The sequence below is a fragment of the Rhinopithecus bieti genome, unplaced genomic scaffold, assembly GCF_001698545.2.
Source record: "Rhinopithecus bieti isolate Rb0 unplaced genomic scaffold, ASM169854v2 scaffold_3527, whole genome shotgun sequence".
NCBI classification, from domain to species: domain Eukaryota; kingdom Metazoa; phylum Chordata; class Mammalia; order Primates; family Cercopithecidae; genus Rhinopithecus; species Rhinopithecus bieti.
The window spans coordinates 707429-725518 of record NW_016804488.1 but is presented as its reverse complement, the minus strand read 5'-3'; the positions used below and the strand labels follow the sequence as shown (position 1 = coordinate 725518).

Sequence of the window (18090 nt, the reverse complement as noted above, 5' to 3'; positions counted from 1 at the left end):
CACCTCGCCCGGCTAGTTTTTTTTTGTATTTTTAGTAGAGACGGGGTTTCACCGTGTTAGCCAGGATGGTCTGGATCTCCTGACCTCGTGATCCGCCCATCTCGGCCTCCCAAAGTGCTGGGATTACAGGCTTGAGCCACCGCGCCCGGCCCAATAGGTGGTTTTTTAACCCGTTTTCCCCCTCCCATCTTCCCCATCTAGTAGTGCCCCTCTAGTAGTCCCCCATGTCTATTGTTCCATCGCTGATCATTAGAGAAATGCAAGTCAAAACCACAAGGAGATCCTATCTCACACCAGTCAGAAAGGCTATTATTAAAAAGTCAAAAAATAAAAGATGTTTGTGAGATTGTAGAAAAAGGAAACATTTATACACTGTTGGTGGGAATGTAAATTTGTTCAGCCACTGTGGAAAGCAGTGTGGGGATTTCTCAAAGAACTTAAAGCGGAACTACCATTCAGCCTGGCTGTAGTTCTTCAGTGAGGCCACGGCTGCTGTCCGGCCACCCTCTCCACCAGAACTGTCTCCATTTCCAGTTCCCTCTCTCCCTGTTTCCTCTTCATGCCTTCAGAAAGAGTGACATTTCTACTATCTACAGTTTTAAGAAGTCATGATGGAAATAAAACTATCCAGGTTTTATTTTGTAAAGTAGACTTTAGAAATTTCTAATAGATGATAACATCAATTCTGGAAGAATTCTGATCATGGATTATCAAAAAGATTATGTGTAAGCCCTTGAAGAAAAAGAAAATTACTGGAAACCATGTTGATACAGTCATGATCAACGAGCCATGTCAATATAAAGCCATTTTCCTTTAACGATGAAACTATTAGGCTAATAACTTACCAAGACACCCCAGACAGACCTGTTGCAACTGATTTAAGAGCCCAAACAAATAAATAGGTGTTAGGTGATACCTTCCTACACCATGGTAATCTTTCTGCACTAACAACTTGGATGAAAATATAAAAAATACTCTCATCTTTTGGTGACTGATGAAGTTGAGAGAAAAAATGATACTTTGCAAATTAAAGTATCAGAATTTGATATTAAAAAACACCTTGAAAGAATATCCAATTAACTAAAACAGCATGGTATTGGTAAAACAAACAAAAAAAAAAAAGAAAAGAAAAAACAGACACATAGACCAATGCAACTAACAGAAAATAAAGAGTCCAGAAATAAGGCTGTACAACTGTAACTATCTGATCTTTGACAAACCTGACAAAAACAAGCAATGGAGAAAGGATTCCTTCTTCAATAAATGGTGCTGAGATGACTGGCCAGCCATGTGCAGAAGATTGAAATTGGACTCCTTCCTTATGCTATACAAAAATCAACTCAAGATGGGTTAAAGGTTTAAATGTAAAACCCAAAACTATAAAAACTCTGGAAGACAACCTAGGTAATACTATTCTGGACATAGGAATGGGCGAAGATTTCATGATGAAGATGCCAGAAGCGATCTCAAGAAAAGCAAAAATTGAAAAATGGGACCTAATTAAACTAAAGAGCTTATGCACAGCAAAAGAAACTATCAATAGAGTAAACAGACAATCTACAGAATGGGAGGTTTTGCAAACTATGCATCTGACAAAGGTCTAATACTGAGTATCTATAAAGAACTTAAAAAATTTTACAAGAAGAAAAGCCTCATTAAAAAGTGGGCAAAGGACATGAACAGATACTTTTCAGAAGAAAACATACATGCAGCCAACAAGCATATGAAAAAAATCTCAATAATACTGATCATTAGAGACATGCAAATCAAAACCACAGTAAGATACCATCTCACATCAATTAGAATGATTATTATAAAAAGTCAAAAAAGTAACCGATTCTGGCGAGGTTGCAGAGAAAAGGGAATATTTATACACTCCTGGTGAGAATGTAAATTAGTTCAACCATTGTGGAAACCAGTGAGGCGATTCCTCAAAGAACTAAAAAGAGAATTACCATTTGATCCATTATTGGGTGTATACCCAAAGGAATATAAATCACTCTACCATAAAGATACCTGCACATGTATGTTCATTGCAACACTATTCACAATAGCAAAGACATGAAACCAACCTAAATGTCCATCAAGGGCAAACTGGATAAAGAAAATGTGGTACATATACACCATGGAATACTATGCGGCCATAAAAAGAACAAGGTCATGTCCTTTGGAGGGACATGGATGGAGCTGGAGGCCATTATCCTCGGCAAACTAATACAGGAACAGAAAATCAAATACCGCAGATTCTCACTTATAAGATGGAGCTAAATAATGAGAACACATGGATACAAAGAGGGGAACAAAGTACACTGGGGCCTACTTGAGGATGGAGGTTGGAAGGAGGGAGAGTATCAGAAAAAATAATTATTGGATACTAGGCTTAATACCTGGGTGATGAAATAATCTGTGCTACAAACCCCCTGACACGAGTTTACCTGTATAACAAACCTGCACATGCACCCCTAAGCCTAAGATAAAAGTTTGCTTTTTAAAAATAAAAAGGAAAAAATATTTTGCCAAAACTAGCTAGAAGCATTTTTGCAGAGATCAATGCCAACTGGGGAATTAAGTTTTAAAAATATTTACATAAGTGCAAGTAGGAGAAGAGGAAACCCGTCGGCAAGCAGTAATTTTCTTAGAACTATTAATTTATAATAAATTGAAACAATAACATCATGTGATGGAAGAATACCACAGTTTGAGTTCAAAGACCTGGGTTTGATTTCAGGCCCTCTCCCAGCTGTGACTTCCACAGCACCACATTCATCTGTGAAAGAAGAGAAATGCCCTGCTCAGAGGGAGTTAAATGAGACACAAATGCCCTTAGCACAATATTCATTTCTCAGAATTCTTAATGAGCAAATAAGGTAATGTGGCTTTCATAAACCTAAGAAACGCTAGCTGAGTTAATGGAAGGAGAGTAGCTAGAATTTCACTTCATTTTAGTGAATGTTTAATGAGAACCTACCATATTTACTGAGAATACTCTGGTAGAACAACAAATCAAAGAAGAGAAAAGCCCTACTCTGAGAGTACCAGAGAACGAGATGGTGGTGGATGGGTGTGTGCACTTCATTCTGGGAACCCTGGATTACAAGGACCATAAACCCAAATGTCATGATGTGGTGACAGAGCCAGACAAGCGGTCTAGGGCATAGGAAGGACTCTCTCTAGAATGAAACGCTGCACACAACAGATGGTGTCTTCCAGGAAACTTCAGGGCAAACTTCTCATTATCCCAGAAACCCATAACTCTAGTCACACATTAATTACTTTTTGTCTTCAGAGAAAGGAGAAAAAAAAAAAAAAAAAGCAATAAGCAGATTTTGACCAGTGTCTGCTCTGAAATGAGTTTCACCAAGAACTATCTGTTGAAGCTTTTCAGGAAACAAACTTCATGTATTAAAACAAAGGCAATGTGTAATGTTTCCAAACTCCTAAGAGGAATCTCTCCCTCCCCATAAATTGTGCCCAGCAGCTCTGTTAATGACGCAACCAACAGAACCAGCCCCCAGGACCAGCCCCAAGTGAGAAAAGGAAATTTGACCAGATTCACTAAACTCAATCATTTCTGCTCAAAAGAAACAGAAAAAAAAATTCAGAATACCATTCCATTTGAAGAAGCCTCCCAGAAGAGATCGGAACTTTCAGGGGAAGCCCTCTCCCTTCCTCCTTAAGATTTGTGGGGCGGGCAGAACAAATCCACTGAGGATTGTGAAAAAGTATTCCTCTTCCAAGTAAAAGTCCTCTGAACGCTGCCCAATTGTTTAGCACAGAAAATAAAGGGGCAGAAGGCCGACTTGATTGCTGTCTCAATCTATTTGGGTCCTAACACTTTGACCTCATTGTTAATTTTAAAATAATAAAAATTTGGCCCAACACAAGGAAGGAAGTCATTGTTGATTCGAATGTGTGCCTAACACATGGGAACACAGCATGAAGTGGTTGGGTGCTTCACAGGGCAGATGGACAGGATCCAAGCCCAGGACAGAAGGCTGGGCTAGATGGGCTCCAGTGTCCAGCAAGCCTCTGTGATTTGTGGTTTTAATTGGGTGATGCTGATATAAGAGAATGGAGCTCTGCAAGAAAAAGGAAATTCCCATAGGTGGGTGCCCATGGCAGGTTCTCTGCAGCCAGGGAAGAGGGCAGGAAAGAAAAATGAGATTATATCCATTCATCTGCTGCCTTTCCCTTCTTCTGCTCACTCCTGCCTCTGGTCTTTTGATAGGAATGTCCCCAGCTCTGTGACTCTCACATAACACATTATATGCTCATCATCATTCCAGTCTGACATCCATCTTCACTGATTCAGGGAGGCTTCCAGGGACCACCTGTCCTCATTGTTGTGTTCTATTTGCATCATAGAACTTTCTGGTCTCTTAACACCAATCTTCATTTGTTTGCATATTTACTGTGTCATCCCCCCATAGATCATTGGCTTCCTTGGAGCACGGACTTTGAGCCCAAATTTTTGGGACCATTCCTGTCATGCAGAAACATCCTAAGTGAATAAAGGAAGAAATGAATGAATGAATATTTCTGCAATTTTGCCAGGGCTTTAACACCACAGCAAAGTATTCCCTGCAGGCCACCAACAACCTGGACTAAGAATCTGATGTGATTATTTGCAAACTGACTAAAGCTATGGTAGAGAAGCCCAGGAAGAAAGACAAGAAAAGGATACTCGAAATAATATGGTGCTACTGAAAACCTGACAATCTAGAAAAAACAAATATCCAAAGTATCACCTCCTAACCTAACATGAATTCCTTGCCTAGGATCTGTAGATACATGTGAATTTATGGATATACTTAACCATCAAAGCAAATAATCTCATTACTTATTTGAAATGCAAGAATGCAGCTTTTTAAATACTCCTCCCAATTACTTAACTGTCCAGCTGTTTAGGAGGTCTTAATGATTCATACTGACAAAGAGGTAGAGAAAGATACACAGAGTGCAAGAAAAGCACTGCAAAACCATCTACACAAGACAATACCACATTATCACAGGCGCCTTCTCTGTGCACAGCCCTCCCATAATAGAACAGCAGTGACACCCAGTGGCCACTTGTTTCATCAGGCAGTGGTCATCAAAAATAGTTGAGCCCAAACCCAAAAAGTATCATAAAACTGAATTTGAAAGGGACCCCAAAAGTTAGCTAATCTGACTTAAAACATTCCCAGGTAGCTACTCCAATTACTCCAGCCACTGCTTCTTTCCCCAGTTACTCGTTTCAATAACTAAAGATTTTAAACCAAAAATCTTCATTGTTTCTCTGTAAGGCATCATGTGAGGTACGCAAGAGACAATTTCAGCACTGTCCCTTGCTTTCCTTGGCTCTTGCATGTTTACTAAGCTGAATTTGACGTTTTTTCCTTGAAGATAAGTACTAAGTGCCTTATTATAAGTAACTTGGTGACACTGTCATTTGAATTTTGGTTTCCCAGCTTCTAATCTCTTTTTAATTTAGATTAATTCTTCATTAGTCTACCCGTCAAGCTTGCAATAAGCCCCAATTAACCAGAATTGACATGAAATTAAATGTGTGTTGGGGCCCAGTTGATGGTCAATTGCAATGTTCACTTATGAGTCAGCTCCACGGTTACCACTTCTGGAAGGTTCTCTGTACAGGAAGGTAAAACCCCAACTAGAAGTGCTGAAAGCTGTCTCAGAAAATCTCCTGCTAAGGATCCAGGTGATATCTGCTGTGGACAACATGAAATGTCCCCGTTCCCCTTTTCCACAGATAAACCATACGCCATGTGGCCCATATGTTACTTATTCCTTGGTTTGTTGCAATAGCTCTTTGATTGTTTTATCACATTTTTCAGCTTGGAGATGACACTGCCTGCCATTACCCATTTGCTTTCACAGTGATTCACTATGGTAGCACACAGTCAGACTGCGCCCAGTCACTCTCCACTCAGAGGAAGTCGTAGTCGATTCTTAGATATTTTTAGCTCTTTTTGGTTTTGGGTATTTTAAGAATTTTGCAACACCTGCTGAACCAAGCAGAGACTCTTCCCAGGTGTCTTGCATCAGGGCTAGGAATCAACTGAATAAATAATCACCAACTTTGTTCTAACTTCAAATAAAGAAAATATTATGGAATTAAAAACCCTAAGATTTTGGCATGGGACAATGACACCCTTTGGTTCCTTGCTTGTTCTTTTGTCTCCTTTCTGCCTCCAATTATATCATTCGTGCAGCAACCCACTCCACTAGCCAAAGGAGAGGAAGGGAAGAAGGAAGAAAGGACAACGCAGTGCCAGTAACTTCAGGCTAAGGCTCCTCCCATGAGCAAAACAGACAGACAAGAAGCAGCACCACACCTTGGAGTGGGAAATATTTGCTTCTAGAATGCTATGGACAGTCTCATTTGAGATGTGAATGGAAGAGCGAAGCTCCTCAGTCAACTTGGTGATATTCTTCATCAAATCTTTTATTTTCACATCTGCAAAGTAAGGAAAATAAGAAATTTGTGTAATAAAGGTTTAGGTCATTATTGACTGCAAAAACAAAATTTGATATTACAACCTGGCTAGGATAGTTTCTTTCATGCCATTCAACCCATAAATCACTAAATAAAGTCATACCTTACTCCCCCAGAAATAACTTAAATAATTTGTATGACAATAAACCAAAATGCCAGGTTCTGTGGTATTTTCTGGTTACTGGTCTACTCTCTCTAAGGCCTGAATGTTTCAAGAACATTTACTTTAGAAAGAACTTCTTCTGGCCGGGTGCGGTGGCTCACACCTGTAATCCCAGCACTTTGGGAGGCCGAGGTGGGCAGATCACAAGGTCAGGAGTTTGAGACCAACCTGACCAAAGTGTTGAAACCCTGTCTCTACTAAAAATACAAAAAAAAAAAAAAAAAAAAGCTGGGCATGGTGGCACATGCCTGTAATCCCAATTACTCAGGAGGCTGAGGCAGGAGAATAGCTTGAACCCAGGAGGCGGAGGTTGCAGTGAGCTGAGATCGTGCCACTGCACTCCAGCCTGAGTGACAGAGTGAGACTAAAAAATAAAAAAAAAAAAGAAAGAGCTTCTTCTTAGGGAGCAGTGACCAAGTGCTATAGGAAACTCACTTGTATACGTGCATCTACTCATCTCACTTTTTAACGAGAGGGGTCATTTAAGTATTTGCCAGAATTCTTCAGACATGGCATATTGATGCTACAAGAAACTTCATGAGTTGATAGAGTGAACAGCCAAGGAAACAGAGACACACAGGCATCAATTGCTTGTCCAAGGGGGCAAGGCCAGAGCAAAATCCAGACCACAGAAGCTTCTCTTTGTTCCTCTGCTTCAGTGTGGTACCCTAGGATTTCAGCACTTTCTTTATAAATGCCAAATACATCAGACCAGCCAAGTTCTAAATGATTATGTATCACATATAGCACAAATTTTCTGTTGTATGTTTTATTTTAATAATATATTTGCATGAGAAACTAAATTTAATTTTTAATCAAGCAAACTTGGAAAACCACATACTTACCCTCAGTTACTGTGAAATTGCTGAGAAAAGTCATGATGGGATTCCCTGATGACCAAGTTTCCTCGAGGCTTTTGGCCAACCTAAAATGGCAGAAAATTAAAGCTAAATTAGGCAAGATAAAACATCAGAAACAATGTTGGAATGAATAATACTGCCTCAGCTCCCAGGAGATGGGCTGGATAACAAGATCACATTTCCATAAAATTCCTCCAACAATTAGACGCACATGTCTCCCGACACCATCTGTATGTGAATATCCATTAATACTACCCACACTCCAGTATTTCTTTCTCAGAGCTCCTGCCAAGCGAGATGAACCAGGGGAATAAGGATGCATAATAAATGGCTTTTTGCAACTGTGAAAAGAATAGATAGGATAGATCATGGAACGTATGAGAAATTAGGATAGCCAGGGTCAGATGAACATAATTCTTTCCATGAAAAAGTTATTTGCAGAATTCAAAGTTCCTTATTTCCCCTTCTGGTGCTTTACACTTTCAGAACACTATGCAAAATTGATCAAAGATGAAGGTAATTTGAAAAATATTTGCCACCGGGCGCAGTGGCTCACGCCTGCAATCCCAGCACTTTGGGAGGCCAAAGCGGGCAGATCACGAGGTCAGGAGATCGAGACCATCCTGGTTAACACGGTGAAACCCCATCTCTACTAAAAATACAAAAACAAAATTAGCCGGGCAGGGTGGTAGGGCCTGTAGTCCCAGCCATTCAGGAGGCTGAGGAGGGAGAATGGCGTGAACCCAGGAGGCAGAACTTGCAGTAAGCCCAGATAGTGCCACTGCACTCCAGCCTGGGTGACAGAGCAAGACTCTGTCTCAAAAAAAAAAAAAGAAAAAAGAAAAAAAGAAAAGAAAAGAAAAATATTTGCCTGCTCATACAGAAATTATTTATTTATTTATGAGACAGGCCTTTTATCTGTCAGCCAAGCTGGAGTGCAGTAGCACAATCACTGCTCACTGCAGCCTCAAACTCCTGGGGTCAAGTAACCCTCCTGCCTCAGCCTCCTATGTGGTTGGGATCAAAAATGCACTGCACCAAATCCTGCTCATTTTTTTGTTATTGTTGCTTTTACTTTTTAGAGACAAGGTCTTGCTATGTTGCCCAGGTTGGTCTCAAATTTGTAGCCTCAAGCGATTCTCTCACATCAGCCTCCCATTAGATGGGATTACAGGCATTTGCCACCAAGCGTTGTGGATTACATTCTTTTATCTAATATCTTGGTCGCCAATAAAGTTAGCCTTCTGATTAATGCTGCTGTTATATTTTACCACTCAAAAATTGTCATGGAAAACTTTGATGTTTGGAGAATACGTATTAATATGTACATTAAGAGTATGTTGTACAGACTACTGTCTGAAATTCACATTTTAAAAGTGCTAGACATCCTCTCTACGAATGGAAGTACTGGGGAGGGCATGAAAGAATATCAGAGCGTACATGTGCAAGTGCTGCTGCACCGTCTCCAGCCTCGGCTGGCATGTGCAGTCCTGGTCAGTGGCATTTTCCAAGCTGCTCTTGAAGCTTTCCAAGGTGCTAGAAAGATTCTTGCCAAGACTTTCACAGTTTAGCTGATTGGGCAAGGACCATATCTTTTCAATTTCCTAGAAAACATAGCAATGATATAGGTTAGAAACACACATACTTATTTGTAAGATTTTAGTTTATTCTTATTAGTCTCAGGAAACACAGAGAACAAGCAATCATGTCAGTTGCTTCTGTGCATTCCACAGTAGGAGAAAGAGCCCTTGGCTGTGGAAATACAGAAGCCCAAATTTTACTCACGGCTCTGCTGCTAGCCAGCCAGGCAAGACAGCATGTTCTTGAACATATAGCAGAGAACACGCAATTCTCCACCAAATGGCCTGGCTCTTAACTTCCCGAAGCTCTGTTCTTAGGAACACACACAATTCAATAGCAGAAAAACAAATAAATCAATTTTTAAAAAGGCCAAAGAAGCTGAACAGACGTTATCCAAAGAAGACATAAAGATGGCAAACAGGTGAAATAAAAGGTGCTCAACTTCACTCATCATCAGGAAAATGCAAATCAACCACAGTGAGCTATTACCTCATACCTGTTAGGATGGCTGTTACCAAAAAGACAAGAAATAACGAGTTGGTGAAGGTGTGCAGGAAAGGGAAACCTTGTGCCCTGTTGGTGGAAATGTAAACTGCTACAGCCATTATGGAAAACAGTATGAAGATTTCTCAAAATATTAAAAATAGAACTACCATATGATCCAGAAATCCCACTTCTGGGTATAAAGCCAAAGGAAATGAAATTACATCCCAAAGAGATATTTACATTATTCACAAAAGCCAAGATATAGAATCAGCCAAAATGTTTCTAAAGAGATGAATGAATAGAGAAAATGTGACATTACATACAATAAAATATTATTCAGCCATAAAAAGAAGGAAATTATGCCATTGGCAGCAACACGCATGAACCCAGAAGATGTGCTAAGTGACATAAGTCAGCCACAAAAAGAAAACTACTACACAATCTCATTTACATGTAAAGTCAAACTTTTTAAAAGTCAAACCCATAGAAACAAAGCATAGAGTCATGGTTACCAGGAACGAACGTGGGAGGAATGAAGATGTTGGTCAAAGGGTATAAAGTTGCAGTTATGTAGAATGGGCACATCTAGAGAAGTAATATACAGCATGAGAATTACAGTTGCTAATATTGTATTACATACTGAAGCCTGCTAAGAAAGTAGATTTTAGGTGCTCTTAACACACACGCACGACACACAAAGATAACTCTGAGATGACAGATATGCTCATTTGTTTGTAGTAATCATGTCACTCTGTGTGTTTATCTAAACATTGTGTTGTACGTTTTAAATATATACTACTAAAAATAAATATGAAAATAAAAAAATTTTAAAGAAAATTTAGGCTTTTCAAAATTCACAGCCACAAACACAATGATTAGAAAGAAATCATATGTGGCTATTCATATGTGAGGTGGATAAAACCTGGATTTGCCCTGCTCTGAAGGTCAGCAGTGCAGTCTGGGAGGCTCCTGTTCTGCCCGCTGCAGGTAGAGAGGCTCCTGAGACTCTGAGGAACATCTGGAAAGACTCTAGAAGTAGGTCCCCACCCTCCGTATCTCCAGCCCCCACCTCTAAGATTTCATGGACATCTTATCAGTATCTTCCTGGAAACAATCAGTTTTTTAAAAGACCAATCATTTTGCCAAAAAAGAAAACCTTTAGAATAATACCTACTAATTGACAACATGCAAAACACTTACCATATGTGGAATTAAATGACAAATATAGGTAATTTAAAATTTAAAACAACCTGAAAAATACCACAAACATATAACGTCTATGTCTATAAACATACACATGAATCTATACACTTTCCCTAGACACAGCTATTCTACTATAAATACTTTATTTTACATCATCAGAATTTATTTGCTTCATCACATTTTATTTATATCACTATATTCTTACTGATATTGGAAGCCTAGTTCCATGTTGCACCAATTATGGGAAGGTATCATATGTAGGTCAACACTTAGATAATATTTCTGTCGAAATAAAACTTTAAAATTTTTTTCAAAACCACTGTCAGTTTCTCTTGCAAAGAAAAATCATGAACCATTCAACGGACCAAAGGGAGCTAACAAATATATGTTCCAAGGAAATGTGAACACTGCTGAAAAGTCAACGTTGGGAGCTGAGCTCTGGAGGCCGCCCCAAGATGGAGCCCCCAGCACAGCTGAGGTAGATTTAGTAGCGGAGTGAAGACTTCTCAGGAACTGATGAACATTAATCCATGATCAGCGCACTCATGCCACTGTCACCACCACCTCAACCAAACCTCAAAATCTCACTGTGGGGGGAACTAAACCAGCCAATAGATTATTGCAAAGCATGCGACTTCTTGACTCCAATTCATCTATTATTGTCATTCATTTTATAAGTTTCTTTTTTTCCCAAGTGATTTGGGAGTGGAACTTGAACAGAAATCTTATAGGACTATTCATTCATTCATTCAACAAATACTTATGGAGCACCTGCCAAGTGCCAGGCCCAAGATAGGTGCTGGACTGAGAGTTGTGAACACAGGAGACAAAACTCCTACCTCCATGAGGTTCACACTCCAGTGCAGGAACACTACCCACAGACAGCCACAGGGGCAAACTGGTCAGGATGTCACAGGTGACCTGGAGGAAAATAAGGTGGGGGTTGGGGCAGTGCTGGAGGTGCAAGACGAAGGACTTCTTAGCATCTTTAGGAAAGCACACTGCAGGTGAGGAAGCAGCAGATGCAAAGGCTCTGAGCTGGGTGCAAAGGAGCCAGCAAAGTGGAGAAGAGAGTGCCTGGGAGGGCAGAGGGAGGGATGTGCCACCCAGACAGCAGGACCTAGCAGTGGCCTCCCTTAGAAATCAGACATTTAATTCCAAATAAGACTGGAAGACACTGGGCACTCTCAGCAAAGGAGTAACACCGTCTGATGATGTTTTGGAAGGATCACTCTGGCTACTGCATTAGGGATGGAGGCAAGGGGAGGAGGAAGGGAGAGCTGGTTCGGATCAGAAAGGTGCTGGTGGAGGTGGTGGAACATGGCCAGATCATGGAAACATTTGGAAGGTAGAAGGGAGAGTTTTCTAACTGAAAAAAAAAAGAAAGAAAGAAAGACTAAACAAGTATGCCAGCGTTGTTGTCCCTGGCATCTGAGGGAAAAAATACCAGGGGAAGGAAAAATTACATGGAAAGATGAAGAGGTTTTTTTTTGTTTTTTTTTTCACATGAGTAGAGTTGAGGGGCCTGTTTGACATCTGAAAGGGAATGTAACTGAACACAGGAGCGTGAAGGTCAGGGGAGGTATTGGCTGGAGAAGGAAATTTGGAAGTTGTCAGGAAGTAATTGGGGTTTTTAGGTTGCAAATGAATCTGGATAAGATTAGCTAGCATGTGAGCATAGACTGAGAAAAGAAAGGGTCTGGACACAGCCTGGGTCCTTCTGCCACATAGAGGAGCCAGGCGTGGAATTGGAGACAGCTGGTGAAGGATGCAAGAGGAGCCCAGGGAAAGTCCTGGGAGCTGAGTGATGTGGAGCTGGGCGAGGCGGAGTCTGTGTCAATGCCTGGCTCAGATAGGGAGGAGAGGAGTGAGACTCCGCATATGGAGGTTGAGGGGCTGGGCAGGTGGAGTGGTGTCTGCTGTCTATGTTAGCCGCACCCGGCCCATCTGGTTCAACTTTTACGTAACGAAGTTGTGAGTTTTTTTTTCAGTTGCCATGGTCCCTCAGGTCACATAACCCGAGCATGCCCAGATGAACCAGTATGCAACCACAGCGGGAACCGGAGTGCTCGGACTGAGGAGCGGGGACTGAATTAAAAAACGGACACTGCATGGCAGGATCCAGAATCCAATTGCATTGAGCTCTGGCATCACCCAGGGCAGGATCCAGTCAATCAGATCCTCATTACACGATGTTGATAAAACCTAACCCAGTCCCCAGCTCAGAGGCACTACTTTGGGAACCATCCCTGGTATTCTGCTTACTTAAATCTCATTGCTAAATCCTCCTTGGTTGTGGTCATTGAGTTGATACCTGCCAAGCAACTGAACCCCTGCATTGTGTGAGTAACACTTGAAGGAGTCTGACAGGGAGCGGTCAGCTCAAGCCAGTCTCCATTTTCTATCGTGTGGCAGCGCTCAAGGATACAGACTTCTTTCCTTTCTTCACTTAAGTTTCCGCGGCCTGCTCTATCGCAGGAGACACAGCCTCCTCCGGCCCTCCCTCACCCACTGCCCCTAATGTGCACAGACCCCATTTGTTGTCTGAATGTAACCACAGCAAAGCAGAAAGGAAAAGGGTGGCAGCAAACTCAGGCAGAGCATCTGCAAGGCAGAGAGATGTCTAGGTCCAACCTCAAGACTCCAAGCTACATGCACATTTCTAATAACATGCATAGAAGCCCTTGGACTTTCACACTCTGCATTTTGTTTTGTTTTGTTTTGTTTTTTCTGAGCGTGAAGTTCTCTAAACCTTCTCCAATTCTCTCACCCAAGCATTTCACAGCCTCGGTGTTCTTGCTCCAAAGAGATCCCTTTTTGAGCATACCAATGCACAGATACAACTAGGTCAGAACAATAGACATAGGTGAATATCCCTTTAGGGACCAACTCACTCTTGAGAACATAGATTGAATTAAACCCATTGTATGAGGGCTCTACCATGGAGTATTCCCTTATAGCAAAGAACCTCTAGTTCTTAATTTGTAACTGCATGCAAATTAATTTTCATTCAATGCATTTATAATGTTCCTGCTATGGATGTTATTCTTAAATTTAACAAAATAATAATTTTGACATACAGGGGATTATAAAGTAGAAAAGTGCACATTCTACCCCAGTAGCAAGGACTACTGGAAGAAAAATTCCAAGTTTCTTCAGCACAGGTGTACCAGGCTCCAGGTAAGGAGAAGCATCTAGGACAAAGGTTGAGATTGACATTCATCAGGCTATACTTTTGGGATCTGGTAAAACCACCATGTGTAAAAGACAACACCTATCAGACTCTCCTTCTCTGGCTAGATCAGGCCTGGAATCAGGAAATAGGGCATAAATGTGCACAGGTGGACCCAAAGGTCTATATCTAAAGAGGCAGTAGGAAGCCCCCACCCAACCTGAAGTTCCAGCCACATTCTCCAACTCAGCTTATCCCAGGAGATACAGTGGGCACTTGCTGTCATATCTGAAATTTAATTTCTGCTGCCCATTCATCTCTTTACTGCTGCTTTTTACTGTTTGGAACAAAGGGTGGAAGAGGGTAAGGAGTTGACAGCCCCAAAACTTTTGTCATATCGATTTGATCAGCTGAAACTTTTCCAATGGGAATTCCATGTTGCTACTGAGAAACCTATATTTAAAATAATTATTTAGATATTGAAAACTAACAAATGGCATTGTGCTCTTGGCCCACCTCTGTTGGGCACTTCATATCCCACAGCCTGAAAAAGATTCATATTTCTAAAAGTCTCACATACTTGAAGCCCTTGACCCACAGACCCATCCTAAAAGCTTTGCATCCTGAGGTAAGCAACATACTATTTTTGTCATTAAAGAGAGGAACTTCTGCTCTTCAGCAAAACTAATTCAACTGTTACCAGCCAGACTTGTTGACAATCATATAACAATTTGAACTATAAATACAGTCTTTGGGTCAGTTGCTTTGAAAGCTGGAGTCTCTTGACTATTTTATTATTATAACCTTCACTCACCACTAAAAAATTGTCTGTATATGAGGGGCCAGGCATGGTGGCTCACGCCTGTAATCCCAACACTTTGGGAGGCCAAGGTGGGCAGATCACGAGGTCAGGAGTTCGAGACCAGCCTGGCCAACATGGTGAAACCCTGTCTCTACTAAAAATACAAAAATTAGCCTGGTGTGGTGGCAGGCACCTATAATCCCAGCTACTGGGGAGGCTAAGGCAGGAGAATTGCTTGAATCAGGGAGGCAGAGGTTGCAGTGAGCTGAGATTACACCATTTCACTCCAGCCCGGGCAACAGTACAAGACTCCATGTCAAAAAAAAAAAAAAAAAAAATTGTCTCTGAGGATTTTTTTTTTCTGTATCCACATTTAATATCTGACAAAGATCTGCACAACCTGGAAATAAGAATTTGATCTTCTAAATAAATCAATGTGAATATGGGGTTGTAGAATCAGTCATTGCTAGGGATTGCTTAGGGCTTCCTGCTGACATGCGCAACTCCTCCAAAGGCCACAAGACATTGATTAGGGACCAGCAGCTCTCACTCCCTCCTGACACTTCACCAAGACATGGCATTCTACACCCTTGCTATGCTGTGGGAGTCTGGCATGGCTATCTCTCATCTCTCTCGGCATCATCTATTTCTCTGCTTTCTGTGATAATCTCATGCTCACAGACATATGCATCACAAAAGCAAGAAATAACATTCAGAACCAGACCTAGAAGAAAGACAGGTCTTCGCTGCATTGTTGGAAAGACATCACCACTGTCCAAGCTTGTCGGGAAGATCAGGCCTGCCTAGGGGCCCAGGGGTCTTTAATTCTAGGACAAAGGAGTGGGCCCCAAATAAAAGTCACATTCTCTGACTTAGCTGTAGTTGGATACCCTACATGGGAGCCTATTGGGCATGTGTCCAATTTAATAAAAAGGAAACTGCTATGCTGGTTCCCATTCAGCCATCAATTTTTGGTACTAGCCGGTGTATTCAATTAGTTAGAGCCAGTGCTGGGTTGGTAAATATTTAAAAACTAACTCTCCAGAAAAAAAAAAATCTGATTTGGAGCACTTGCCAATTTCCATGGTGCAAATGCCCCCGCATGGCCCAGTTCAAGCTGCCACCATAACGTCACTAAACATAGAGATGGGAAAAACTGCACTTAGCACAAGACTGCATAGTATTTCCATCATGTGGATACAACGAAAGCAAATCATCTCGGGAAGATAGATAACAGCAAAACATACTAAAATAATTAGGAAGTGATGAATCTTGAGTAATTATTTCTTATGTTTCTAACATGATTTATTTCATCATAAGTTTATGTAATTTATTTATTATGATGATATCAATGTTTAATAATCAGCTTGCAAAATTCCCAAAAATTTAACAATCAGCTCTCATAAATCAATGCCACTCAACCCCAGCACACCACTGGGAGAGGCAAGAGGGAGGAAGGGTGAGCAGTCATTCTGCAAGCCCGACTTGCAAAAAGACTGTGTGTGACACCGTTGCTGTAGTTATAAGAGCCAAGCAGCAAGGTTTGAATAACTCGACTGCCTTGCAAGGGCCAATAGTCATGAACATGAAATTCTCTGAAATATTAAAGATGACAAACCTGGAAATGGTCCTGCGCCAAAGTGACTCCTTGTATAGCAGATAAAATGAGATGCCTTATCCCACTTTGCTTGCAACTCAGAGTAGCACACAAAATGTCCTTGGTCCAGGAAGGGTTTTCTGCCAGAGGAAACACACAGAGAAATAAATAATAGACAGTCCTCTCCTGAGCTAGCCACTCTCACAAAATCACTTTTTAAAGATTCAAAGTGATACAAATTCCTAAACATTCCTTAAATCATCAAGATGAACATTCAGATGATGAGGGTAAAGCTGTGCCTTTTGAGTTCCAAAGGTAATAAAATAAAGATTTTGTTTTTCTTGGCCTAATTGATTTTGTAAATATTAATTTTCTCTACGTCCCCAAAGTGGCTCCTTTCCCTGTATCCCCTACAAGTGGGGTACTCATTCACCCCAGTTTGCCCAGGACAGACTTGCTTTTCACTTATTCTTGCGTCGTTATGAACGGTGCCCGCTTGTCATTCTCAAAAGTGCCCCCGTTTGAAGGATGAATTACACACTATATGTGGTCTTCTCCATGCCCCATGCCTCACAAGTCACTTCCTGGAAGCCAGTCATGACTCTCCTCCCCCTGGTCCTCATAGCCAACCAACCTCCGCATCTGCTCAGGGTGACCTCCCAATGTCTCTCCATCTGTGCGTCTGTCCAGCACCCATAGATCACGCCCAGGAAACTGCTATGCTCTTAACAGTCCCACCCCCACCTCACCCTTCCAATCTGCCTTATGCTTTGAGCCATAGGGCTCTTCCTCAAAGGAGATCCCCCACTACAGGAATCTGTGCAAAGGCTCCACGTTGCATCCAAAGTCTTTCCAAAATCTCAGGTGCCTCCACCTCTCGGCACTCATGCCCTGTCTCCCTCCTGTCTCCTCAAGGCCATCGGATACAAGGCACCACTTCTCCCTTCCTGAACCTACCTATCTTTTAGAGCTCTGCCTCCAGACACCCACCTTTCCCAGGCTGAGCAGAGCCTCTCCATTCCCTGCTGTGTAGATGCCTGTGTGCTCACCTCCCTATGTGGTCGCCCACTGCACGGTAAATCCATCTGCACAAGATCTGCCACCACGAGCAACTTTTCTTATCACTGCCTTCCTGTCATTGTGGCACCTAGCACATTGTTACTCCTCCTATTCTACAGGATGGAGTAACAATTCAATAAGGACAGTGGGGTGGCAGGGCTTTGCACTTCCTAGATGCTTGGTTGTGACAGAAAATAAAATACATTTTTAAAAGAAAGAAAATCTTTTTTTTTAATTAAAGAAAAAATGTTATCCTGACTCTTAAATTATTAATAATAAATTGTTTCTCAAAAGTCCTTTAGAAAAACAGTTCTGGGTCAGGCGTAGTGGCTCACACCTGTAATCCCAGCACTTTGGGAGGCTGAGGTGGGCGGATCATGAGGTCAGGAGATCAAGACCATCCTGGCCAATATGGTGAAACCCCATCTCTACTAAAAATACAAAAATTAGCCAGGTGTGGTGACAGCTGCCTGTAATCCCAGCTACTCAGGAGGCTGAGTCAGGAGAATTGCTTGAACCTGGAGGCAGAGGTTGCAGTGAGCCGAGGTCGCACCGCTGCACTCCAGCCTGGTGACAGAGCAAGACTCTGTCTAAGAGACAGAGAGAGAGAGAGAGAGAGAGAGAGAGGAAGGAAGGAAGGAAGGAAGGAAGGAAGGAAGGAAGGAAGGAAG

General features: G+C 41.6%; 1 protein-coding gene across 1 annotated transcript in view; it reads right to left on the bottom strand.

Moving 5' to 3' along the window:
• ABCA13 (ATP binding cassette subfamily A member 13) overlaps positions 1 to 18090 on the bottom strand; it is a 503546-nt gene that overhangs the window by 374427 nt on the left and 111029 nt on the right. Inside the window, 4 exon segments of the mRNA XM_017868548.1 lie at positions 6336 to 6457; positions 7505 to 7584; positions 8960 to 9123; positions 16382 to 16500. Of these exon segments, the coding sequence (XP_017724037.1) occupies positions 6336 to 6457; positions 7505 to 7584; positions 8960 to 9123; positions 16382 to 16500 (485 nt within the window).